Genomic DNA, 26,874 nt, shown 5'->3' with positions numbered 1-26,874 from the left:
AATTTTGTCCTTGAAACATTTAATTGAAATACTGTAGAATTCCATTGGAGGACTGCTCATACTGGGGAGTACCAATTATGGCCGACCGGTGGCTCTCAATGGCCAACACATTGCATCAGCAAGCCATTATATATACAGTAGTAAATCGTTGGCCGTGACGGCGTCTTTAGCTAGATAGCTCGCAAGCAAGTATGATTCATACCGCGTTTAGATCCTAGTCGGAGCAAGGAAACTCCGACTTTAAGGCCGGCACGTGTATAACTAAAACCAGTTAGCATGTCAAAAAAGTCCGAGTTTCCTAGTTCCGACCAGCTTGTGAACGCGGCATCAGTCGGGGGTTGTTTTGGTGTGGAGAGGTTGTTGTACGTTACTCGCTAGAGAGTTTGACACATTGACAGAGGTAAACAGCCTGTACATTTTCTATCGACAATTCAAGTCACTGTAATTTTTCGACGTCTACATTCACGAACACTGGCAGTGCGAGCGCATTTCATAAAGCCTGCGAGTCAAATGTCATAAAGTGAGATAACTATTGTAGCTAACTCTGAATGGATAATGAATTAATCGATGCTCTGCTCTGTCACTCCACTAAGGGGTTTTTCGTTGCGTCGGGAACAGGAACTCCCAATTCTGCTTTCTCTTTTAGGCAGAGAACAAGCCTTTTAAAGAGCACCTTTTTGTAGGCTCACAATAATTATGGAGCAGCAACACATGGGCTGTGTGAACCTTTGTTGTCTCACGAACACTCTACCGGTGATCCCCTATCAAAAGCTGACGAACTTGCATTACCTGAGCAAAGGTGGGTTCGGAACCGTGTTCATGGCACAGCATTCCGATTGGCAGACGACCGTTGCCATCAAGTGCCTGAAATTAGATTCTCCTGTTGGCGAAAGGTATTTTTGTTAAAATCATTCTACCAGATTAAGTAGGACTTTGCCATTAGATCTCATCTGACTAGAATCAGTCATTGCCTACTCAAATTAGATTTTGATTTTGATCTCATGTATCCAGAGGCCCCTGTGATTTCCTTACAGAATGCTGCTGCTGTCTAAATGTAGGACTGACAATGACACTATGTCAACAATCAGTAACAGCAACAGTGGTAGAAACCTTAATTTATTCTCATGCATGCTAGAGGTGAAGTAGGCTAGATATTACAAGCCTATTGGCTATGTGCCCCTATGAATGGGAGACAGTGAAATAAATGTATTTTCTATCACTCAAATGTGCTTTCTCTATACACATGAGGAAGCAATATGAATATCAATCCTTGTGACACCATGACAGTAATGTCAAAAGGTTATCTAATCATGACTGTGTTCGCAGGGAGAGGAATTGCCTGCTGAAGGAGGCGGAGGTGCTCCACAAGGCCAGGTTCAACTACATCATCCAGATCTTTGGCATGTGTAATGAGGCCGAGTTCTTCTGCATCGTCACCGAGTACATGAGCAATGGCTCTCTGGATCAGCTGCTTCACGAGGTAGGCCTACATACACTTAGTAAGAACAGTGTACATGTATAAACAAGGGAGTCGGGACTGAGTCACAAGACTCTTGCCATATCAGTCTAGGGGGTTACATTTTTTCTCCAACTGTTTCAAACAGTTATAGTCTGAGTTCCACACTATTTTCAATGAAGAAGCAGCCACTGACAATTCAGGCTTTGGTATCAGATTACTGCTATGCTGTTACTATGACAGGAAATGCAAGTGCTGCAATGTTGGTACAATGCTAGCCATGTAAACACGAACCTCAGCAGCAGCGCTAAAGCTCATCTGAGGTCGTGCATAGCCAGCTGTCTAGCCGTAATCAGGATATTTTTGACTAACCTTTACTTGACGATACTTTCTTTGTTCTCAATACAGAATAATAACTCCAAAAACCTGCCAGTATTGTATATTATAAACTGGGTGGTTCGAGCCCTGAATGCTGATTGGCTGACAGCCGTGGTATATCAGACCGTAAACCACGGGTATGACAAAACATTAATTTTTACTGCTCTAATTACATTGGTAACCAGTTTATAATAGCAATAAGGCACCTCAGGGGTTTGTGGTATATGGCCAAGGGCTAAGGGCTGTATCCAGGCACTCTGCGTTGTGGTGCATAAGAACAGCCCTTAGCCGTGGTATATTGGCCATTTAACACACCCCCTCGTACCTTATTGCTTAATAATATTGAATATTGTGTGAGAAATTCCTCTTGCATGTGTGTAGATCTTTGTTTTGGTCGCACTGTGTGACACGCGAGAAGAAACTGATGTCTGTGGGCGTGGCGTAGCGTTTGTCCGGAGCAAGGACTCTGTGTAGCCAGGCAAGACACCGATAGCACTGACATTGTCTCTCTCACGCACCAGTTGATAAGACACCATATTATCCATAACAAGACAGGGCAGGCGTATTAGTAGCTAGATGATGAAACCAACGATCCAGGGTTGAAATGTTGGCTGTAGGTTTCGGAACACAACACATCTGGGAAATCGCCACAATACTGCTTCACTTTCTCTTCCTCCCCGTTTGATCCACTCTCCGCTCTGTATACACGATATCTTTTTCACACTTTCCCCTTCTCTCCTCCCACACTCTGTAGAATAACCTTTACCCACTGCTGGCCTGGTCGTTGAGGCTGCGTGTCCTGTACGAGATAGCTCTGGGGGTCAACTTCCTACACAACATGACCCCACCCCTCCTGCACCACGACCTCAAGACACAGAACATTCTGCTGGACGGAGAGTTTCATGTCAAGGTGTGTCCGTGCGTGTGTCAACCTCAGTCGCACTAAGCTTGGACTCACATTATGAAGTCCTCTGAATCCCTGTTTGCAAAGGCAATATGTTACATTTATATTATATTTAGTATGACAGTTTAGTCTTCACGGTTCCAATTAAACTGTTTGGGCCCACTGAAAAAGTGGTCAGGAGAGAGGGTTAGAATATGAATCAGCACTCCATTATCCAAAGCAACCCTCCTGCATGAACCACATTTGATTTGAATCTATCCCTATTAGGCAACTAGTATGAAAATGTGGCTTTTAACGTCTTTTAACTTGGCCCAGATTTAATTTGGTTGTGTTTAAACTCCACTTTCCAATGTTACTGAGAAATAGCCTAGGCCAGGGGTCTCCAACAGGTCGATCGTGAGCTACCAGTAGTTCGCATCCCACTTATGAGTAGCTTGCCAAGCAATTCTGAAAGTGAATATATTTTTCACATGTTCCACCGTAACTGTCGTATTAATCTCACAAGTATCAGACACCGCAAGCTCGCGGCTACTATTCAATCAAATCCACATTGACATTGTTGCACCCCTAGTTAGCCACAATTGGCTTATAAGGTCAAACGTAACACAATATCTGACAATTCATTTCTAGCAATATTGCCCCTGTAAGTCTGTGTTGTGCGCGCGTTTGTCTATCATTCACTTTGTGTAGCCAGTTAGTGATAATGATAACTGTCTTCTGGGTAGACAGAAAGACTTTCCCTCCTCAATTAAATGTTAACCGCAAAGTAGGCTTACCTGCCAGAATTATATCATGCTTATTTGTATCAATCAGGTGGGCTTTTGTTTGCAAACTCTGTCGCGACATATGCAGCAGAAAAAACATCGCTAGACCAGCACATTCCTCTCTCGCAAAATGCGCAATTAAAGGGGTATTACACTCCAATCTAAATGTGTTAGTTATTCTTCCAGCCCTCAAAAATGGTATTCTGATGTGATTTAAGCATGACATGGGCTCAGAATATTACATTTCATTGTTTCTCTATGAATAATTGTAATTTTGAGAGTGAAAAGCGAAATATCAAGAGTAGCTCGCGACATGTTTTATAATTTGAAAGTAGCTCTCATGCTAGAAAAGGTTGGAGACCCCTGGCCTACATATTTGGTCAGTCTGATTCTCAGTGTCTCCTTGAAAGTCCAGGGTTGTGCAAAACGAGTAGGTACTACCTGGACTACATGTCCCATAAGTAGGTACTACCTGGACTACATGTCCCATAAGAACACGGATTTTCACTTTTCACTGCAAAACGGTTTGTAATGGTGTGCCCTTCTGAACACAACCCAGCTCTCTGTCTGTTGTCTACACCGAGTACTCCGTTCTGCCACCCCTGGTCTCTTGGCCCACCACCCCTACGGGAGGGCAGCTCCCGCTCAGCCCAGTCCAAGCTCTTCTCTGTCCTGGCACCCCAATGGTGTAACCAGTTTCCCCCTGATGCTATGACAGCAGAGTCCATGCCCAGCTTCTGAAAACGTCTGAAACCCTACCTCTTCAAAGATCATCTTTAAATAAGAAATCTGTCTTATTCCCCCCATAAAAAAGAAACGCTTACACTTGTCTTTTCCTACCAGCACTGACTTTGTTGATAACTTCTTTATTGAGGAAACATTTACCTAGAGCTACGACTGTGATATGGGGTTGTCTCACCTAGCTATCTTAAGATGAATGCACTAACTGTAAGTCGCTCTGGATAATAGCGTCTGCTTAATGACTAAAATGTAATGTAAATGTCTGTACAGATAGCAGACTTTGGCCTGTCTAAGTGGCGCCAGCTGTCGATCAGTAAAGGATCGGGATCCAAGCCACCTGAGATGGGGGGCACCATCATCTACATGCCCCCCGAGGAGTATGAACCCTCCAAGAGCCGGGGTGCAGTCATCAAACACGACATCTACAGGTGAGCCTGAAGGCTAAACAGCCAACCAGAACCAGCGTTTGAGTTATAGGACCTAGTCACCTTGCCAGATCTGTTTGTGCTTTAGCGAGCATCTCTGTCATGTGTACGGCATGACAATGAAAAACCGAGCGCTAGGCTAAAGCACGAAGTGATATGACATTCAGGCTACCTAGGAAGAATATTAACTTTTGTTCAGACCATTATCTTGAAGGTGCCTTCATGAGTCAGCTTGTAATTTTAAAAGCCTGCCCAGATCTACTCAATGGATTTTTTAGGCAGTAATATTGACTGACAATAACTCCCTTGACCAAAGCCTATGTTGAAACTCAATTTGAAATGTGGATGAAATTTGAATAGAAAAGATGCTTCTCTGGGAGTTGAGCAGTCTTTCTGTGGTGATCCACCACTTTACAACACACAACTAGAACATTCCCAGCATATATTTTTAAAGGGAGAGGAGGAGAAGTGTGTCAGCCAGCTAGTAATTGTCTGTAGGGAGCTTGCCCTTTTCTAGATGAACACCCCATTAAATGAACTCTTTGTTACATCGAAAATGTGAAAAAGGAAATGTAGAAAAGAGATATGATACTAGCCCTTCAACTTCCCCTAACCTCTGATTTACATTCACTGGGGCTTTTGGGACATGAACAGTCATTTTGTCACTGGAAAATGTGTTGGTGTAAGACTGAGGAAATGAAATTCATGACATAGGCTTAGTATTATAAGACTTCCTCCCTTCAAGGGAAATGCCAACTCATCTAACGTATGTGCTTTTCTTGATGTTCCTGTTTTAGTTACTCTATCATTATGTGGGAGGTGCTGTCCAGGAGGATACCATTTGAAGGTAATTCATTGTGTAGATGCTTTCTTTACTGTTAGAAAGCATTGCATTTGCAAACATTAGTACTGTATAAGAGTTATGGATGTTAATGATCTCACTGTTGTGGAAGCATATAGCTTCATTAAAATTGATTTTGTCAGCTATATGCTTCCATAATGTAGATTAGCCACATGACCTCACTGTGTTTGTAGTCAGTGATGTATACTAAACTAACATTTCTGGTCTTCTGCATGCTCGAAGAGAGGAAAAACAAAGACCAAATATAGTTGGTGGGATTTCCAGCCTCAAGTGATATTAAGTCTTCATTCAGAACTAAAACACTGAGTGAGCATTTGTATTTCTGTTGTCTGTACAGAGGCAACCAACCCCATGCAGATCATGTTCAGCGTACTGCGTGGGACACGTCCCGACACGGGCCTGGACAGTCTGCCAGGGGACATCCCCAGCAGGGAGACACTCATCAACCTCATGACCTGCGGCTGGACCACCAACCCCGACGAACGGCCCTCCTTTCTCAGTAAGGGACATAATAATAATAATAATAATAATAATAATAATAATATATTTATTTTATATAGCGCTTTTCATCACAAGTAGAATCTCAGTCGCTTAAAACAAAAAAGGGAGTTCTTGGGCGATGGTCTTCCACAACTTCAGATGCTAGGCAGTTCGGAAAAGTAGTATCTTGAGCGAAGAGAGCATTGATGGTGCAGCCAGGCAGGGAGGTAGAGAACATCTGACAGATGGGCCCCGGAGCTCTTCATCGGGCACCTCGTCGTCTTCGACGTTCACAGCTCCTCCTTCATAGGTAGGCTGGATCGTCCGCTACCAGAAGTGTAGCACCGACCTGGGTGATGCTTCGGCGACTAAAAGCAGCAGTAAGACCACCACACCTCGGCAGTAGTCTGGAAAAGCCTCCTATGAGGCGAGCCTCTGCATCCCCTCACACCACAGTCCACTTCACTCTAGGAACCGGGGCAGGCCAAAAAGCTGATGCTGCTGATCGGGTGTTGCTGCATCATTCAAATCATATTAGCTAGCAAGCTCTAACCTTTGACCTCAACTCCTTTGTAAGAGCCATGACCTCCAACTTTTGACCTCAACTTATTACCTTAACGTGGGATGAAGTTGCCCCTAGACACAGATCTCAGATCAGTTTGGTGCTTTCCTACCCCAAATGGTTAGTTAAGGTTCTGGCTGATTCTGGACCTGCCCCTCTCACCTTACCTTGTTACTTGGAGCTGAAACCTCCCTTGATCAACATGTCTAACGCAGTGTTTCGAATAGTTATTCCATTGACATCAATGTATTATCTATGCAGGTGTTGCAAGTATACATTTGGCCCTAAAAGCTATAGAGCCATAACCGCCGCTCTCTGTCTTGTGCAGTGTGTGTGAAAGAGCTGGAGCCAATACTGAGGAGGTTTGATGAAATTGACATCCTGGAGGCCGTGCTGGAGGTCAAGAAGTCAAAGGTCAGTCAGTGCGAGACTGTACAGTACACAGGTCACAAGGAAAACGTTTGGCAGGAAATGTTTGACCATGCAAATACGTTTGCCAATACAGAGTTCCAAGTCATTCAGTATGACTCAAGTAACACTGTATGTGTCTATTGCAAAAGGTTTTCGTTGCACAAATTTGATGACATCAGACCTGACCAGGGTTTGGAGCGTCGTGATTCGTGATATGGCTTGAAATGGATGACTCGACAAATGACGGACAGAGAGACAAATTGATGACTTGACATTTTGGTAGAAATAATCCGGCACCCCTTGCTTTTACTTTATTCTTCAACATTAGAGGTGGAAGGAAATGCACACAGTGATTTGCATCTGTTTGTAGCAGCATGTATCATCTTCTCTCTCTTTCTCGTCCCCTCTCTCTCTAGCTGATGAGGAGGGCAGGCTGTTACTCTGCCACACCCATGGCGTGTGAGAAGAGAAGGGAGGAGGAGAAGTCTTTAAACATTCTGAAGGACAACCCCAGTCCCTGGCAAGTGAGTATAATGACCTCTAGAACAGCACCATTCACAGGGGATAAAGTTCTCTGTCACTGCAATGCATTTCCGTCATATAGATTCTGGAGAGGTCGTTTTCAAGATCGGTGTAGATTTGGAGATGACACAGCTTAATGCAGACAGAATACAAATGTATTCTCAAATATGTGGTTTTCTCTGTTACTCAGTGTGCACTGAACTGACATGTATGATTGTTGCTGACACTCCAACATCGGACAACCCCATAGTAGAATAGTCGGCTTGAGGTTGTGTGTTTTATGCGAGATAAATATTCCTCTCGAGGCGCATTCAAGTTGCGAGAGCCATAGGAGGGAAGCGTATTCTGAAAGCAGTCAATGCACTACAATTCCTAATGCAATCGCGGGAAAACATTTTTGAAAGCAGTTTTCTGGGGGATCCCAGTTTTCCATTGCTAGCACGTTTATTTCTCTGTTCTTCAATTGCGTGTGTCATTGTTTTACAAATGCAGTTTTACAACCGGAGTTTCCAGCATGGTTTAAGGTTACTACAAGCTCCGCTCCGTTGATCTATGTGCGTGCACGTGAGTGGAGTGGGAATTTGTGGAGTAGCGGACACCTTTTTGGTAACATGATATCCTCACCAGTCCCATTCACAAGGGGGTGATGGCAAAGTATTTTAATTTTGGTATTTTCATTTAGTAAACAACAAGGAAGAGTCCTCTTCCCTTGCTAGTAGTAGCTAGCTGGCAGCCTGGCTAGCTAGCCTTTTTAGCTTCCCACATCTCCATGTGAAATAATCAGATTTATAATTTTAAAAAATATGCCCTGGCAAATGTTCTTGTACTTGCAGGTGTAACCTAAAACATTATCCCAGTTTGATATGCTGCTTGTGTATTGATTCCCATTTCAGCTAAAAATAGAACGTCATGTTTTGGTCTCAGAGAAAAAGTCACATGGCTAGCTAGTTGGCTACAGCAGGTTCTACTATTTCACAATGGCCTGTAATTACTACTATTTCACTATAGCTAGTTATTACTTCTAAACAAAATACCTTTTTGGGTGGATTCTTGGGTTCGTCTTCTCATTTGTGGTGAAAGCAAAAGAAGAGTCTCTTGTCTTGTCTACCCTTGCTAGCAAGTTGGCTAAACACTGTAATCTAGCTAGCCTTTTAGCTTCCTACATCTCCATGTGAAATAATCAGATTTATAATTAAATAATATGCCCTGAAAAATGTTATTATACTTGCCAGAGTAACCTACAACATTATCTTAATTTGATATGCTGCTTCAATGTATTCACTCCCATATCAGCTAAAAATAGTATGTCATCATTTTTTGTCATAGAGAGAAAAAAAGCACATGGCTGTCTGTTTTAGCGTAGAATAACGTTATCACTTCTAAACAAAATACATTTGGGGGGGATTCTATAAGTCTACAATGTTTGATTTATTGTTTGAACAGTCGCTGAGATTATGTTTGGTTATCAATGTAAAATAGGCTACTTTGATGAATAGCCAATATAGCCTATAGATCAGATCAAGGAAATAAGCAACAACACGGCAGCGGAAGGAATGATACGTCTGGTCTCAATCTCCAGGTAGAAGAAAACTGCGTCGAATGCCAGAGCGTATTACAAGGAGTCGCCTCTTTTGTGACGAAAAACGATATTGCAACACTGCGCAATGCTCCTTCGGCACCGTCTATGTATTCTCTGTAGATTCCTTTAGGCGCAGCTGCACAACAGAGCTCTTAAAATGCTAATGACATACTTTGTAATAGAAAAATATATATCATTTTTCGAGTGAATAATAATTAATAATTATTTATTCATATTTATAATAAAATAATAATAAATAATAATTACAATCAGGATGTTGTGTCCAATGGGGTAAATGCAGATGGACAAACCCCATGCTTCAGCCTATGTACATTTGTGGTGCGCGGGTCATTGTAGTGTTCACGGGCACCCGCCCGCAATTGCTAATAACCCATCCACAACCGCCCGACTAGGCCTATGTGTGAAAAAGTGAAAATCTGAGGCCTGCACCCGAACCTAACCCGCTAGTATAGAAATGCGCTGTAGGAACGATTTTTTTGACAGGGGGTGCAGGACTTGTTTTGCCTTATTTAGATGTATATGCTTCTTCTAATAATTTCAAAAATTTTAGTAGGCTATTTGTTAGTCAACTTGTCTATAATTAGATATATGCAGCTTATCTTCTGTCATTACATGTTACCCTAGAAGACTAAATAAACTGCTGCTCACCAGAATAATGTCATAAATCGATAGAATGAAAGCTTCAATCGAGTTGACATCGGTAACGTTTTCTCTCTCATCTCTGCTTCTTTCCTGGAACAAAGACGTTTAGGGACCAGGAACGATTTTCTGTTTAAAATGTCCAACTGACATCAGTTTGACCAGCTGTGAAAACAACCCAACATGTTTCTAAGATTTCAGTTTGGCTTGGATGCATATTTTATGTGGTTGAAATACTATCTGCTTTGATGATGCTGATAAATATAGACCTACCATCTGTAGAGGTGCTGTCTAACTGCTCATTCGCATTCTCTCGCGAAATGCTGAAATAAATCAATAATATTTCTCCACTCCTGTTCCCGAGTAAAATGTTTGCCTACATTTGGTATATCATTTTACTGCAAGAAATACTTCATTCTGCTGGAGTTAATATTAAGGTAATAGACCTAGAGCCTAAAGTTAGTGTCCAGATTTCAGTTTACATTTAACCCATCTGAACAGTAGGCTACAGTTCCCTTGACGTGCCATAGGCCTATTTGAAGTCCCCATCATGTGACTGTCGATTTTGTATATCGCCTCAGTCATTACACATAACATAGCCGGCACTGATATAATCATTTTTTACCACTTGGGGTGTAGGCTATTTGGCGCTCGTACAGTTAGGCCCTAAAGCTTAGGCTGACGCACTAATGCCAGATAGCCTAAAATAATGAAAGGAAAACCTTAGTGTAGCCCGGATATAACCGCGGGGACTGTGGGTTATGAGTCACCCTGCGCATCACTAGTACATTTTATTAGCTACTATGCTTCATCAGTTGGGCTATATGTGATAGTGCTTATTGCTAATAGCACATCTGATAATATAGACCATGCATAGGCTATATGCGTGGTCCAATATGTTAAAATATATATTATTTTTACCAATATGTTATTGGGCCCATTTCTGGAGGCAGCATCATTTTATTTTCATTAATTTTGGAGTAGAATGTCCTTTTAAAAAGTCACCAGAACTGAGCTTCTCAGTCCTTCTACATAAAAATGATCCCTGGGAGGACCCCGGACACCCTAAGCAAGGGGACTGAAATTGGTCAAACTCACAGTTTAAAACATGTACAAAATTATCTTATTTCCCTAAAAGCATGATGGTCATGACTTTCTTACATGAAAGGGGAAGTTAACTTGGTCCCAGACAATCGATCTGAGATCGACTGAAGTTTCAGTCATGGGATTTTCTTGGCCTTTAACCCCTGCATTCACTGTAGGCTAAAGGCTTCAGTACCCATCTGTAGGACTTGGCAGGACTTGGTGTTCTTTCAGTTCGCTCTTAAAGTGATCCTCTGGGCCAAGCACGCTGAACTTTTCACCCCTAAAACATTGCGAGGAAAGACAAATATCAACAATGTTGTGGAAGTGGTTTCAGTGATAAACTAACCACAAATCTGTAATAGTTGTTTGTAGGTCAATATGACAATATCAACAATGTGGAACTCAGTATAGTGTCTAACCAGTAATAAAGATCTGTTATTTTTAGCCTCTTATGTATAGGACTCAGGTTTCTTTGTGTGTGTGCGTATCAGGGGTTGGAACTGAAATGAGTTTCCAATCTTTTAGGTCTGAACCGAACCACTTTTTTTGTTCCATTCCATTGTTCCGAACCGGATCGAACCTGGAAAAAAGGTACCGGTTTTATATTGTTCCTTACTGTTAGTTTTTTTACTTCTGAAATCGACATCGGTTTTACATTTAGCTCATTAAATTACTCCAATCAGTGCAGATAGAGCAGCATTCTATGGACCGGGCAAGCGAGTTGTTCACATGCTTGATGGACAGCGAGTGTATGGCGCGAGATGCGACTGAAATTTTGCAGGGTGGGGAGAGGGCGCGAGAGAGGGGTGGACATGGAGGAGGCTTGTTTTGAAGTGCTGGGCATCATGATATGACGTGCATTATAATATGTTTAAGATATTAGTAGGCCTATCATTACTTCACTGAATTACATAATTATATGCTAGCTAGATAGGCTAGCTACGGAGGAGCGGCTAATATGGGGAAACTTTGAACGTCCCAGTGTTGGCTCAACGTCGAGGCTTGCTCAACGCCCTGGACCAGAGCTAGCTAACAATCTCCCCACTGGGCACACACTGGTTGAATCAATGTTGTTTAATGTAATTTGGCAATGTATTGTGATGTCGAATCAATGTGGAAAATACATTGGATTTGAACAAAGTCATCAACCAGTACTGTTTTCCTCACATTTCAACCAGCGTTGTAAACATTGAAATGAGGGTTAAACTTAAATACATTGATGTAACAACCTGTTAGTCAGGATAAGTCAATCTAATTGCTACCTAATCATCAGAACTATGTATACTTTGAAATTGCGTAGATCTTTTTTTTTTCATCCTATATTCAATATACACTGCTCAAAAAAATAAAGGGAACACTTAAACAAAACAATGTAACTCCAAGTCAATCACACTTCTGTGAAATCAAACTGTCCACTTAGGAAGCAACACTGATTGACAATACATTTCACATGCTGTTGTGCAAATTGGAATAGACAACAGGTGGAAATTATAGGCAATTAGCAAGACACCCCAAATAAAGGAGTGGTTCTGCAGGTGGTGACCACAGACCACTTCTCAGTTCCTATGCTTCCTGGCTGAAGTTTTGGTCACTTTTGAATGCTGGCGGTGCTTTCACTCTAGTGGTAGCATGAGACGGAGTCTACAACCCACACAAGTGGCTCAGGTAGTGCAGCTCATCCAGGATGGCACATCAATGCGAGCTGTGTCAAGAAGGTTTGCTGTGTCTGTCAGCGTAGTGTCCAGAGCATGGAGGCGCTACCAGGAGAGAGGCCAGTACATCAGGAGACGTGGAGGAGGCCGTGGGAGGGCAACAACCCAGCAGCAGGACCGCTACCTCCGCCTTTGTGCAAGGAGGAGCAGGAGGAGCACTGCCAGAGCCCTGCAAAATGACCTCCAGCAGGCCACAAATGTGCATGTGTCTGCTCAAACGGTCAGAAACAGACTCCATGAGGGTGGTATGAGGGCCCGACGTCCACAGGTGGGGGTTGTGCTTATAGCCCAACACCGTGCAGGACGTTTGGCATTTGCCAGAGAACAACAAGATTGGCAAATTCGCCACTGGCGCCCTGTGCTCTTCACAGATGAAAGCAGGTTCACACTGAGCACATGTGACAGAGTCTGGAGACGCCGTGGAGAACGTTCTGCTGCCTGCAACGTCCTCCAGCATGACCGGTTTGGCGGTGGGTCAGTCATGGTGTGGGGTGGCATTTCTTTGGGGGGCCGCATAGCCCTCCATGTGCTCGCCAGAGGTAGCCTGACTGCCATTAGGTACCGAGATGAGATCCTCAGACCCTTTGTGAGACCATATGCTGGTGCGGTTGGCCCTGGGTTCCTCCTAATGCAAGACAATGCTAGACCTCATGTGGCTGGAGTGTGTCAGCAGTTCCTGCAAGAGGAAGGCATTGATGCTATGGACTGGCCCGCCCGTTCCCCAGTCCTGAATCCAATTGAACACATCTGGGACATCATGTCTCGCTCCATCCACCAACGCCACGTTGCACCACAGACTGTCCAGGAGTTGGCGGATGCTTTAGTCCAGGTCTGGGAGGAGATCCCTCAGGAGACCATCCGCCACCTCATCAAGAGCATGCCCAGGCGTTGTAGGGAGGTCATACAGGCATGTGGAGGCCACACACACTACTGAGCCTCATTTTGACTTGTTTTAAGGACACTACATCAAAGTTGGATCAGCCTGTAGTGTGGTTTTCCACTTTAATTTTGAGTGTGACTCCAAATCCAGACCTCCATGGGTTGATACATTTGATTTCCATTGATCATTTTTGTGTGATTTTGTTGTCAGCACATTCAACTATGTAAAGAAAAAAGTATTTAATAAGATTATTTCATTCATTCAGATCTAGGATGTGTTATTTTAGTGTTCCCTTTATTTTTTTGAGCAGTGTATGTTGGGTGGTTGAAATTATGTTACATTTCATAAATGATTAGACATGTTATTTGACCTTGTTTAAATGTTCATAGTAAAATTGTATGTTTGAATCAGTCATTGTTTCAACGTCATGCCATCAACCTAAATAAAGAGGTATATTAAAGTAAAATGTGAAGCCACAGTCCAGCCTGAACAGTGACTCCTACTGGTATATGAGGGGTAATGCACTTCAGTGAGAACAAGTCTCCCATCCAGATGCCTACCTCTATGTACCCTGCTTAGCTTTCGAAACAAGCTGTGTTCGTTTCAGCTGAGTTATCATGTCAACACATTCAGAGATTGATCAGCTTCCGTACTCATTTGCATAGACTACCTAAATAAACGTTGAATAGTTGAAAGTAACAAACTTTTCTTACACAAGCTGTATGTGAAAGTCAATTCTGAGTGAGGTTGGGTTTATGTAGGCTACATTGACATCTGATTTCCCCAACAAAGGACACCATAATTTCAACGTGTAGCTAGGTATACTATCATTCATCCATGGTTGATTGGATCTTTGGAATTGTATAAGTAGTTACCATTAGCTCTATAAATAGGATGCCAAAATTCATGATATTAATAATACACTTTTACCTTTGGTTATTGTCTTTTTATATATTAGTGATTGGACATGATTTGGAAAGGCACACACCTGTCTATATAAGGTCCCACAGTTGACAGTGCATGTCAGAGCAAAAACCAATCCGTGAGGTTGAAGGAATTGTCCGAAGAGCGCCGAGACAGGATTGTGTCGAGGCACAGATCTGTGGAATGGTACCAAAAAATGTCTGCAGCATTGAATGTCTCCAAGACAAGACTCTTCCTAGAGCTGGCCGCCCGGCCAAACTGAGCAATTGCGGGAGAAGGGCCTTGGTCAGGGAGGTGACCAAGAACCCGATGGTCACTCTGACAGAGCTCCAGAGTTCCTCTGTGGAGATGGGAGAACTTTCCAGAAGGACAACCATCTCTGGAGATCCCACCAATCAGGCATTTATGGTAGAGTCGCCAGACTGAAGCCACTCCTCAGTAAAAGGCACATGACTGCCCGCTTGGAGTTTCTTTTAGACATTTGTAAAACAATTTAATCAATTTTAGAATGAGGCTGTAATGTAACAAAATGTACTTTTAGATTACATTTGAAATCGACCAACCTCCTTCATACACAAGACAATATCCAAAGGTGAAAGTGTATTATTAATATCATGAATTTGGCATCCTATTTATAGGGCTAATGGTAACTACTTCCAAAGATCCAATCAACCATGGATGAACGACAGTATAAATGATGGTGTCCTTTGTTGGGGAAATCAGATGACAATGTAGCCTACATAAACCCAACCTCACTCTGAATTTACTTTCACATACAGCTTGTGTAAGAAAAGTTTGTTACTTTCAACTATTCAACATTTATTTAGGTAGTCTATGCAAATTAGTATGGAAGCTGATCAATGTCTAAGTGTGTTGACATGATAGCTAAGGCTGAAACATACACAGCTAAGCAGGTTTTTATAGAGGTAGGCATCTGGATGGTAGACTCCTGGATGGTAGACCCGTTCTAACTGAAGTGCATTACCCCTCATATACCAGTAGGAGTCACTGTTCAGGCAGGAGTTGTTGGACTCTGGCTTCTCATTTTATTTCAATATACCTCTTTATTTAGGTTGATGGCATGACGTTGAAACAATGGCATTGATTCAAACCATTTTACTATCAACATTGAAACAATGTCAAATAAAATGTGTCTAATCAAATATTAATTTCAACCACCCATACAAAGCATTAGGAACACCTGCTCTTTCCATGACATAGACTGATGAGGTGAATCCAGGTGAAAGCTATGATTCGTTATTGATGTCACTTGTTAAATCTACTATAATCAGTGTAGGTGAATGGGTGGAGACAGGACAAAGAAGGATATTCAAGCCTTGAGACAATTGAGACATGGATTGTGTATGTGTGCCATTCAGAGGGTGAATGGGCAAGGCAAACGATTTAAGTGCCTTTGAACGGGATATGGCAGTAGGTGCCAGACGCACTGGTTTGAGTGTGTCAAGAACTGCAATGCTGCTGGGTTTTTCACACTCAACAGTTTTCTGTGTGTATCAAGAATAGTCCACCATCCAAAGCACATCCAGCCAACTTGACACAACACTGAGCATTTGAGTCAACATGGGCCAGCATCCCTGTGGGTCGCTTTCAACACCTTGTAGAGTCCATGCCCCGGCGAATTGAGACTGTTCTGAGGGGAAAAGGGGGTGCAACTCAATATTAGGAAGATGTTCCTAATGTTTTGTACACTCAGTGTATATCTAACTGTCTCTTGCCTACAGTGGCACTCTTTGTTTATCAACCACCCAATAAACTCAGGCGTTCCTACAGACTTCCACCTTAGCACCTTTTACTAACATGCTTCTAAAAAGATACCACATCTTTAGATTTTTCGGTCACACTTTCAACTTTTCATTCTTAAACATATGAATCCTCAACACATGAAAATGTGTGGACATGCCAGTCTGCTACACACAAATTGAAATCCTATTTCTTCATACATTAAATGGCAGAATTAGAATTGAAAATCACAAAACTTCCAAGACAGTTACTTTCTAGCTATAATGTATATGAATATGTTACAGTAATGTTCTGCAAAAATGGGGGACGGTTTGACAAACTCCTGGACTAAAAAGCACTTTCAAAAAAACATTTCCATTTAGCATGCTTTCATGTCCAGAAGTAGTCTTAAAATGGCTCCGGGAAACCAGCCCTGTGTCTGTGTGTCTCTAGCTCTGATCCTTACCATTTAGTCTGCCTATAAACTTGGGCCTCCTGTCTTCAGGCAGGTATATGGCCACGTAGTAGACAGGCACTCCAGACAGGGCGTCTCCGTATAGAGGGACGATGACCAGGAACAGACTGCACAGGCAGTAAACGAAGGGAAAGAACAGGGAGAGCTGTGGAGAGGAGCCAATGGTTAGCCAGGATACAGCAGGTCAAACTATGGTGATGATACACAACTATGCAGATGCAAGTTTACTCATCCATTGGCATCCCTCTCTCATCTGTATGTGTGTGAGAGAGTGAGACAGAAATAAAAAGAGAGAGAGACAAGTCAATCAAACACACAGACTCAAACTCAGACACCAATCTTTCTAACGTTACCTTAACGGGTCTGTGTCTGTCTGGCTGAGTGAAGCGCAGATAGATGAGGCCGGCCACAGACAGGCCCACGTAGAGCCAGTAGCTGAAGCTGAAGTAGTTGATGAGCTGGAACACGTCCTCCACACACAGGAAGATCAAGCCCATCAACCCCTGCAAGAACACACAACCCAGGGATCAGTGACGTTCTACTGTGTGTCTGATCTGAATGCCCCATAGACCAGTGTTTTTCTAAAGATAGATCATAGATTCCTTTTGGGTTGCTTTAGGTGGGCCATGGCACGCACCTGTGACCTAAGAGATATACTATACAGTAGATATCAAAAGAGAGCATTATGCTCTAAGATGTGATGTCACTCACGTTGAATATTAGGGCGGGCACAGGTGTGTAGTGCTCCGCCTGGATCATGGAGAGAGAGAGGAGACGGAGAGAGAGGGAGATGGGGGACAGAGAGAGGGATGGATAGAGAGGGGGGACAGAGAGAAAGATGGAGAGAGAGGGGACAGAGAGAGGGATGGAGAGGGAGGGGGAACAGAGAAAGGAATGGAGAGAGAGGGGTACAGAGAGAGGAATTGAGAGAGAGAGAGGGGGGACGGAGAGAAAGATGGAGAGAGAGGGGCCATTATCCCTATGGAACACTTTCGACACCTTGTAGAGTCAATGCCACAACGAATTGAGGCTGTTCTGAGGGCAAAAGGGGGAACAACTCAATATTAGAAAGGTGTTCCTAATGTTTTGTGCACTCAGTGTATGTGTGAAATTTGTTTCGGTACAGTTTAGGTTCCGTTTCAAAGCATTTATTGGGATGATTATCAACTGGGCATGGCACCTTCCATTGTCGGGAGAAGGAGCGGTGCAGGCCCTACTGTCGGGAGAAGGAGGGTCAACAGGGGAAAATCAATTTGAAAAACGACATGCCCTCCTAAAACTGGTTATAACTCCAGTTCTGTTTGTGATATTAAGATTCTAACAACGGCAATGTGTTATATACTGTAGTAGGTTTGAGCGGTATCCAGATTTTCATATTGTCATACAGTCCTTCTCTCACTGCCTTAGGGAAACTCCAGCTCTGGCTCTGGGTCTTGCTCCTCCCAGGACACTGACATCTCCCGACCGAGCTCCCTCACTAGCACCAATGCCCCGCCTTCTAAAGGTAAGCCTACCTCCTTTCCTGGACTGTGATTGACAGCTGCAATTGACAGCTGAAGAGTTTCCTGAGTACTAGTCTGTTGCTGCGTTATATATGTTGTATACTCTTCTCTTTTGAAAAGACTGAATAGATACATCCGAGTGGCGCAGTAGTCTAAGGCACTGCATCGCAGTGCTAGCTGTGCCACTAGAGATCCTGGTTCGAATCCAGGCGTAGCCGGCCGCGACCGGGAGACCCATGGGGCGGCGCACAATTGGTCCAGGGTAGGGGAGGGAATGGCCGGCAGGGTGGCCAGTTCGATTCCCACGGGGGGCCAGTATGAAAAATAAAAGAATGTATGCACTCACTAACTGTAAGTCGCTCTGGATAAGAGCGTTTAATAAATGACTAAAATGTAAAATGTAAGTTAATGAGGAGAAATATCCTCCTCTTCTTCCCTGGAGGAGCCTCCTCTGATTGACACCCATCTCTCCTCGTCTCCCCTTCTCATCCCTCCTAGAAGTATCCCCCATGTCATTCATGTCCCACACCCTGGGGCCCCTCAGAGAGCAGACCCTAGAGGGCAACAACTTCAATGACTACCCCCACAGTGCCAGGCCCCTGGAAAACCTCAATATTCCCCTCAAACCGGGCCTGCCTGAGACGGAGTGTGTGACGCACCTGGACAACCTCACCCTGAAGCCACAGCCATACCAACCACAACCAGGTAATAGAAGTTCACAACCAAATCAAAACTAACATTACACCCTCCTAGTCTCACTACCTACAGTGCCTTCAGAAAGTATTCATACCCCTTGAGTTATACACCATTTTGTTGTGTTACAGCCTGAATTCAAAATGGATTAAATATATTTTTTTCTCACCCATCTACACACAATACCCCATAATGACAAAGTGAAAACATGTTTTTAGAAATGCTGAGGAGTATTTCTGTCTGTAATAAAGGCCTTTTGTGGAGAAAAACGAATTCTGATTGGCTGGGCCTGGCTCCCCAGTGATTGGCCCTGGCTGCCCATTGGGTGGGCCTATGCCCTCCCAGGCCCACCCATGGCTGCACCCCTGCCCAGTCATGTGAAATCCATAGAATAGGGCCTAATGAATTTATTTAAATTGACTGATTTCCTTCTATGAAGTGTAACTCAGTAAAATCTTTGAAATTGTTGCATGTTGCGTTTATATTTTTGTTCAGTATGAATGTACACTGCATTCGGAAAGTATTCAGACCCCTTTACTTTTTCCACATTTTGTTACGTTACAGCCTTATTCTATAATGGATTAAATTGTTTTTTCCCCTCATCAATCTACACACAATACCCCATAATGACAAAGCAAAATCTGGTTTTTATAAATTTTTGCAAATGTATTAAAAATAAATAACTGAAATATCACATTTACATAAGTATTCAGACCCTTTACTCAGTACTTTGTTGAAGTACCTTTGGCAGCGATTACAGCCTCAAATCTTCTGACGCTACAAGCTGTGCACACCTGTATTTGGGGAGTTTCTCCCATTCTTCTCTGCAGATCCTCTCAAGCTCTGTCAGGTTGGATGGGAAGCGTTGCTGCACAGCTGTTTCAGGTCTCTCCAGAGATGTTCGATCGGGTTCAAGTCCGGGCTCTGTCTGGGCCACTCAAGGACATTCAGAGACTTCTCCCGAAGCCACTCTTGCGTTGACTTGGCTGTGTGCTTAGGGTCGTTGTCCTGTTGGAAGGTGAACTTCGACCCAGTCTGAGGTCCTGAGTGCTCTGGAGAAGGTTTTCATCAAGGACCTCATCTTTCCCTTGATCCTGACTAGTCTCCCAGTCCCTGCCGTGACCATCGGGTTCTTGGTCACCTCCCTGACCAAGGCCCTTCTCTCCCGATTGCTCAGTTTGGCCGGGCAGCCAGCTCTAGGAAGAGTCTTGGTGGTTCCAAACTTCTTCCATTTAAGAATGATGGAAGCCACTGTGTTCTTGGGGACCTTCAATGCTGCAGACATTTTTTGGGACCCTTCCCCAGATCTGTGCCTCAACACAATCCTGTCTCGGAGCTCTACAGACAATTCCTTCGACCTCATAGCTTGATTTTTGCTCCGACATGCACTGTCAACTGTGGGACCTTATATAGATAGGTGTGTGCCTTTCCAAATAATGTTCAATCAATTTAATTTACCACAAGGATGATCAATGGAAACAGGATGCACCTGAGCTCAATTTCAAGTCTCATAGCAAAGGGTCTGAATACTTATGTAAATAAAGTGTTTCTGTTTATAATTTTTGTAAATACATTTGCACAAAAAAACAAAACTGTTTTCGCTTTGTCATTATGGGGTATTGTGTGTAGGTTGAGGAATAAAATGTATTTAATCAATTTTAGAATAATGCTGTAACGTGACAAAATGTGGAAAAAGGAAAGTGGTCTGAATACTTTCCGAATGAACTGTATGTACAGTTGAAGTCCCACGGGGGTCCAGTATGAAAAATGCATGCACTCACTAATTGTAAGTCGCTCTGGATAAGAAAGTCTGCTAAATGACTAAAATGTCAATTGGATCACTAAGTCGGAAGTTTACATACATACACTTAGGTTGGAGTCATTAAAACTCATTTTTCAACCACTCCACAAATGTCTTGTTAACAAACTATAGTTTTGGCAAGTCGGTTAGGACATCTACTTTGTGCATGACACAAGTAATTTTTCCAACAATTGTTTACAGACAGATTATTTCACTTATAATTCACTGTATCACAATTCCAGTGGGTCAGAAGTTTACATGCACTAAGTTGACTGTGCCTTTAAATAGTTTGGAAAATTCCAGAAAATGATGTCATGGCTTTAGAAGCTTCTGATAGGCTAATTGACATCATTTGAGTCAATTGGAGGTGTACCTGTGGATGTATTTCAAGGCCTACCTTCAAACTCAGTGCCTCTTTGCTTGACATCATGGGAAAATCAAAAGAAATCAGCCAAGAACTCAGAAAAAGAATTGTAGACCTCCACAAGGTGTGGTTCATCCTTGGGAGCAATTTCCAAACGCCTGAAGGTACCACGTTCATCTGTACAAACAATAGTACACAAGTATAAACACCATGGGATCACGCAGCCGTCATACCGCTCAGGAAGGAGACGCGTTCTGTCTCCTAGAGATGAACGTACTTTGGTGCAAAAAGTGCAAATCAATCCCAGAACAACAGCAAAGGACCTTGTGAAGATGCTAGAGGAAACAGGTACAAAAGTATCTATATCCACAGTAAAACGAGTCCTATATCGACATAACCTGAAAGGCCGCTCAGCAAGGAAGAAGCCACTGCTCCAAAACCGCCATAAAAAAGCCAGACTACGGTTTGCAACTGCACATGGGGACAAAGATTGTACTTTTTGGAGAAATGTCCTCTGGTCTGATGAAACAAAAATAGAACTGTTTGGCCATAATGACCATTGTTATGTTTGGAGGAAAAAGGGGGCAGCTTGCAAGCCAAAGAACACCATCCCAACCGTGAAGCACGGGGGTGGCAGCATCATGCTGTAGGGGTGCTTTGCTGCAGGAGGGACTGGTGCATTTCACAAAATAGATGGCATCATGAGGAAGGAAAATTATGTGGATATATTGAAGTAACATCTCAAGACATCAGTCAGGAAGTTAAAGCTTGGTCGCAAATGGGTCTTCCAAATAGACAATGACCCCAAGCATACTTCCAAAGTTGTGCCAAAATGGCTTAAGGACAACAAAGTCAAGGTATTGGAGTGGCCATCACAAAGCCCTGACCTCAATCCTATAGAAAATGTGTGGCAGAACTGAAAAAGCATGTGCGAGCAAGGAGGCCTACAAACCTGACTCAGTTACACCAGCTCTGTCAGGAGGAATGGGCCAAAATTCACCCAACTTATTGTGGGAAGCTTGTGGAAGGCTACCCGAAACATTTGACCCAAGTTAAACATTTTAAAGGCAATGCTACCAACTACTAATTGAGTGTATGTAAACTTCTGACCCACTGGGAATGTGATGAAAGAAATAAAAGCTGAAATAAATTATTCTCTCTACTATTATTCTGACATTTCACATTCTTAAAATAAAGTGGTGATCCTAACTGACCTAAGACAGGGAATTTGTACTAGGATTAAATGTCAGGAATCGTGAAAAACTGAGTTTAAATGTATTTGGCTAAGGTGTATGTAAACTTCCAACTTCAACTGTATGTATGTGTAATATATATAAAAATTGTAATATAAATAAATATCACATTTACCTAAGTCAACTATTGCTGTATACTGTATATACTATTATTTCAAATTGAATTGACTAGAATACAGTATATACATGTGAAATGAGTAAAACAGTATGTAAACATTATTAAAGTAACCAGTGTTCCATTATTAAAGTGGCCAGTGATTCCATGTCTAAGGTGCAGGGTTGGGTAACCGGGTGGTAGACGGCTAGTGACCGTGACTAAGTTCAGGACAGGGTACTGGGTGGAGGCCAGCAAGTGATGGCTATTTAACAGTCTGATGGCCTTGAGATAGAAGCTGTTTTTCAGTCTCTCGGTCCCAGCTTTGTTGCATCTGTATTGACCTTGCCTTCTGGATGATAGTGGGGTGAACAGGCCATGGCTCGGGTGGTTGATGTCCTTGATTATCTTTTCGGCCTTCCTGTGACATTGGCCTTCCTGAGCTGTAGGTGTCCTGGAGGGCAGGCAGTGTGCCCCCGGTGATGCGTTGGGCAGACTGCACCACCCTCTGGAGAGCCCAGTGGTACCAGCCGGTGATACAGCCCGACAGGATGCTCTCAATGGTGCATCTGTAAAAGTTTGTGAGGGTCTTAGGGGCCAAGTGAGCATGCACCCTTGTGGGGCCCCTGTGTTGAGGATCAGCATAGCGGAGGTGTTGTTTCCTACCTTCGCCACCTAGGGGCGGCCCGTCAGGAAGTCCAGAACCCAGTTGCACAGGGCGGGGTTCAGCACCTTTTGCAACGATTACAGCTGTGAGTCTTTCTGGGTAAGTCTCTAAGAGCTTTCCACACCTGGATTGTGCAACATTTGCCCATTATTCTTCAAGCTCTGATAAATTGGATGTTGATCATTGCTAAACAACCCCTTTCAGGTCTTGCCATAGATTTTCTAGTAGATTTAAGTCAAAACTGTAACTCTGCCACTCAGGAACATTCACTGTCTTCTCGGTAAGCAACTCCAATGTAGATTTGGCCTTGTGTTTTAGGTTGTCCTGCTGAAAGGTGAATTAATCTGCCAGTGTCTGGTGGAAAGCAGACTGAACCAGGTTTTCCTCTAGAATTTTGCCTGTGTTTTGCTCCATTCCGTTTATTTTTTATCCTGAAAAACTCCCCAGTCCTTAACGATTACAAGCATACACATAACATGATGCAGCCACCACTATGCTTGAAAATATGGAGAGTGGTACTCAGTAATGTGTTGTATTGGATTTGCCACAAACATTGCACTTTGTATTCAGGACAAAAATATAATTGCTTTGCCACATTTTTTGCAGTATTACGTTAGTGCCTGGTTGCAAACAGGATGCATGTTTTGGAATATTTGTATTCTGTACAGGCTTCCTTCTTTTCACTCTGTCAATTTGGTTATTATTGTGAAGTAACTACAATGTTGTTGATCCATCCTCAGTTTTCTCCTATCACAGCCATTAAACTGTAACTGTTTTCAAATCATCATTGGCCTTATGGTGAAATCACTGAGCGGTTTCCTAACTCTCTGGCAACTGAGTTAGGAAGGACTTTGTAGTGACTCAGGGTATTGATACACCATCCACAGTGTAAGTAATAACTTCACCTTGCTCAAAGGGATATTCAATGTCTACTTTGTTCTTTTTTTTTCTCCCATCTACCAATAGATGCCCTACTTTGAGAGGCATTGGAAAACTTTACTGGTCTTTGTGGTTGAATCTGTGCTTGAAATTCACTACTCGGCTGAGGGACCTTACAGATAATTCTGTGTGAGGTACAGAGATGGGGTAGTCATTCAGATCATGTTAACCACTATTACTGAACACCGAGTGAGTCCATGCAACTTATTATGTGACATGTTAAGCAAATGTTTACTCCAGAACTTATTTATGCATGCCATAACAAAGGGGTTGAATACTTATTGACTCAAGAAATTTCAGCTTTTCATTTTTTTTATTAATTTGTAAAAATGTAAAAAAACGAAATTCCAATTTGACATTATGAGGAATTGTGTGTAGATCTGTGACACCAAATCTAAATGTAATCAATTTTAAATTCAGGCTGTAACACAACAAAATGTAGAAAAAGTCTAGGTGTGAATACTTTCTGAAGGCACTGTACTATTACCTCTCATCTAATACCTACTTTGACCCCCACCTTCTCCAGGATTCAACCTGCCATCGGACCCCCTCGGCCCCACGCTGGGCCCCGTGGCACGCTGGATCGCGGCACGTCGCGAGGAGATTGTCTCCCAGATGACGGAGGCCTGCCTGAACCAGAGCCTGGACGCCCTGCTGGCGTGCTCTCTCCTGATGCGCGAGGACTACGAGCTGGTGGTGAACCGGGCCACGCGCACTGCCAAGGTCCGCCAGCTCCTTGACACCTGCCACCGTCACAGCGAGGACTTCTGCCGTGTGGTGGTCCGCAGACTTCAGGACAACAAGCAACTGGGCCTGCAGCCATACCCCCCAGAGGTCAGCTCCCTTGTGGCCGCGCCAAACCCCAGCGCACCCCCGCTCTCTGTGTCCTACAACAACCCAAGGAATTACTAGGACTGTAAGACTTAGCTCATTGAGCTACTGTAGGTGGTGGAAAAAGACCCTACTGTCTTTTAGTCCTGGGTCGTTTTCATTAGGCAGCAAATGGAAGAAAACCAATGGACTACCTGAACGTTTTCCTTTGCACAATTCTTTGCTACAGTGTGCCCTAATGAATACGACCCTGGGTTTTGACTGTGAACTTTGACTTTAGTGGGGAATGGTAAAGCCCAGCTGTGTCTCACATTGCTCATGATGGTACCTACTTGCTTGCCCACTCACACAGAGCAATACTGTATGTTGCTACTGTTCATCAAACTGTTGAGCGAAAGGACTTGAAGGTAAAGCTACTTTTTGAAAAACAAAACCATATCATCTTCACAAAAATTCCCCTGTTCTCTAAAAAGCAGAGGATGGGTTGGGAATAACAATCAAAATCCGTTAGTATTTAATCCAGGCTTTGAATAATTTATGTTATGGATTTTATGTATTTTATTTATTTTGTCTGGTAAATAATTTGGTTCTTTCAAAACATTCCCTTTGTTCTGAGTGATTGGGCTACAGGGCCTGAGTTTGAGTTATTCTATTTGTCTTTCTGTTGTCACCCCTCTGCACTGTTTTATCCAGAGAAATATATCCAGAGACTGTAACATCATACTCACCTATGGCTCTGGTTTTACTCTTTTTGGAGTGGACAGTTTAGACTCATCTGTAGCTCTCCAGGTCCGATAAGATACTCGACTGGAGTTCTGCCGTTTGAGGTTACTGTTGCTAGGTCTCAACTGGATCAACCCCCATTCCCTTTTGTTTGTCAAAAAATGTCACTTATATCATTGTATTTTGAGTATTTCTTTACCACTGCCTTTCCAAGACATGTTTTATTTCTCTTATAAAGACTGTGCACTTTCTGTTCATAGAAGCTTTAGTTGACATTGACATGGGATGGGCCAAAGCTGTTGAGGCCATATAATTTATATGATATGTACATCCTGTCGTGGAAATTTCAGTACTGAGAGAGACTTTGTCATTTCTTCAACAATAATCTTTATTCAATATCGATTTAATTATTGCAATAATGAGACTGGTCGACCCAACACTCTTGACTGTTGGGCCAAGAGCCTAACTTTTACAGAAAATGCTGGTTCTTATATAGCTGACACTAAAAATGCTTAGTCATGGCTGGTCCCACCCCTCCCATGCGATAGGGTGCCAGCATAAGCCACCTTGGGTTCATCCTATGGTTATCTGCAGAAACAATAAGGGTTTTGTTCTACTCCTCCAGTCTACCTTTATCTGGGTTACACCCTCCACATCTTGTCTATGGAATGCATGCTGTAGATCAATTGTCAGCGCAAGATATCTCTAGTGACCATGTGCCCAGATTAGCTGCAGGGAGCTAGAGTGGAGACCATAAAAACACTGCATTAGTAGAATAGAAATGTCTTACTATTTGTTAAGTATTAATATCAAACAAATCAGGTAAATACGTAATATTTCTCTCACAATCCCCATACCATTTATTTAGAATGTAGTCAGTGGATTTAGGTACGGTGTATACAGTGAGGGAAAAAAGTATTTGATCCCCTGCTGATTTTGTACGTTTGCCCACTGACAAAGAAATGATCAGTCTATAATTTTAATGGTAGGTTTATTTGAACAGTGAGAGACAGAATAACAACAAAAAAATCCAGAAAAGTGCATGTAAAAAATGTTATACATTGATTTGCATTTTAATGAGGGAAATAAATATTTGACCCCTCTCAATCAGAAAGATTTCTGGCTCCCAGGTGTCTTTTATACAGTTAACGAGCTGAGATTAGGAGCACACTCTTAAAGGGAGTGCCCCTAATCTCAGTTTGTTACCTGTATAAAAGACACCTGTCCACAGAAGCAATCAATCAATCAGATTCCAAACTCTCCACCATGGCCAAGACCAAAGAGCTCTCCAAGGATGTCGGGGACAAGATTGTAGACCTACACAAGGCTGGAATGGGCTACAAGACCATCGCCAAGCAGCTTGGTGAGAAGGTGACAACAGTTGGTGCAATTATTCGCAAATGGAAGAAAGACAAAATAACTGTCAATCTCCCTCGGCCTGGGGCT

General features: G+C 42.9%; 2 protein-coding genes across 2 annotated transcripts; one reads left to right on the top strand and one right to left on the bottom strand.

Moving 5' to 3' along the window:
- The first annotated feature begins 223 nt into the window (after positions 1-223).
- On the top strand, positions 224-26,339 carry LOC121534977 (receptor-interacting serine/threonine-protein kinase 2-like). Its single transcript, XM_041841622.2, has 11 exons — positions 224-893; positions 1,327-1,480; positions 2,589-2,744; positions 4,514-4,671; positions 5,466-5,515; positions 5,868-6,029; positions 6,901-6,986; positions 7,400-7,507; positions 17,969-18,065; positions 18,562-18,768; positions 24,401-26,339. Exons 1-11 carry the CDS (start codon positions 697-699, stop codon positions 24,784-24,786), a joined length of 1,761 nt encoding a protein of 586 aa, XP_041697556.2. The 5' UTR covers positions 224-696; the 3' UTR covers positions 24,787-26,339.
- LOC121534991 (Y+L amino acid transporter 2-like) lies at positions 16,514-17,093 on the bottom strand. The gene is made up of 2 exons (XM_041841639.2): positions 16,915-17,093; positions 16,514-16,706 (listed from the first exon to the last, which is right to left on the bottom strand). The coding sequence occupies exons 1-2, from the start codon at positions 17,056-17,058 to the stop codon at positions 16,536-16,538; spliced, it is 315 nt and encodes a 104-aa protein (XP_041697573.1). The 5' UTR covers positions 17,059-17,093; the 3' UTR covers positions 16,514-16,535.
- Positions 26,340-26,874: the final 535 nt, after the last annotated feature.

Source organism: Coregonus clupeaformis, chromosome 21 (assembly GCF_020615455.1).
Source record: "Coregonus clupeaformis isolate EN_2021a chromosome 21, ASM2061545v1, whole genome shotgun sequence".
In the NCBI taxonomy this organism is placed as follows: domain Eukaryota; kingdom Metazoa; phylum Chordata; class Actinopteri; order Salmoniformes; family Salmonidae; genus Coregonus; species Coregonus clupeaformis.
Note: the sequence above shows the minus strand (reverse complement) of the source record. Positions and strands in the feature narration are given on the sequence as shown.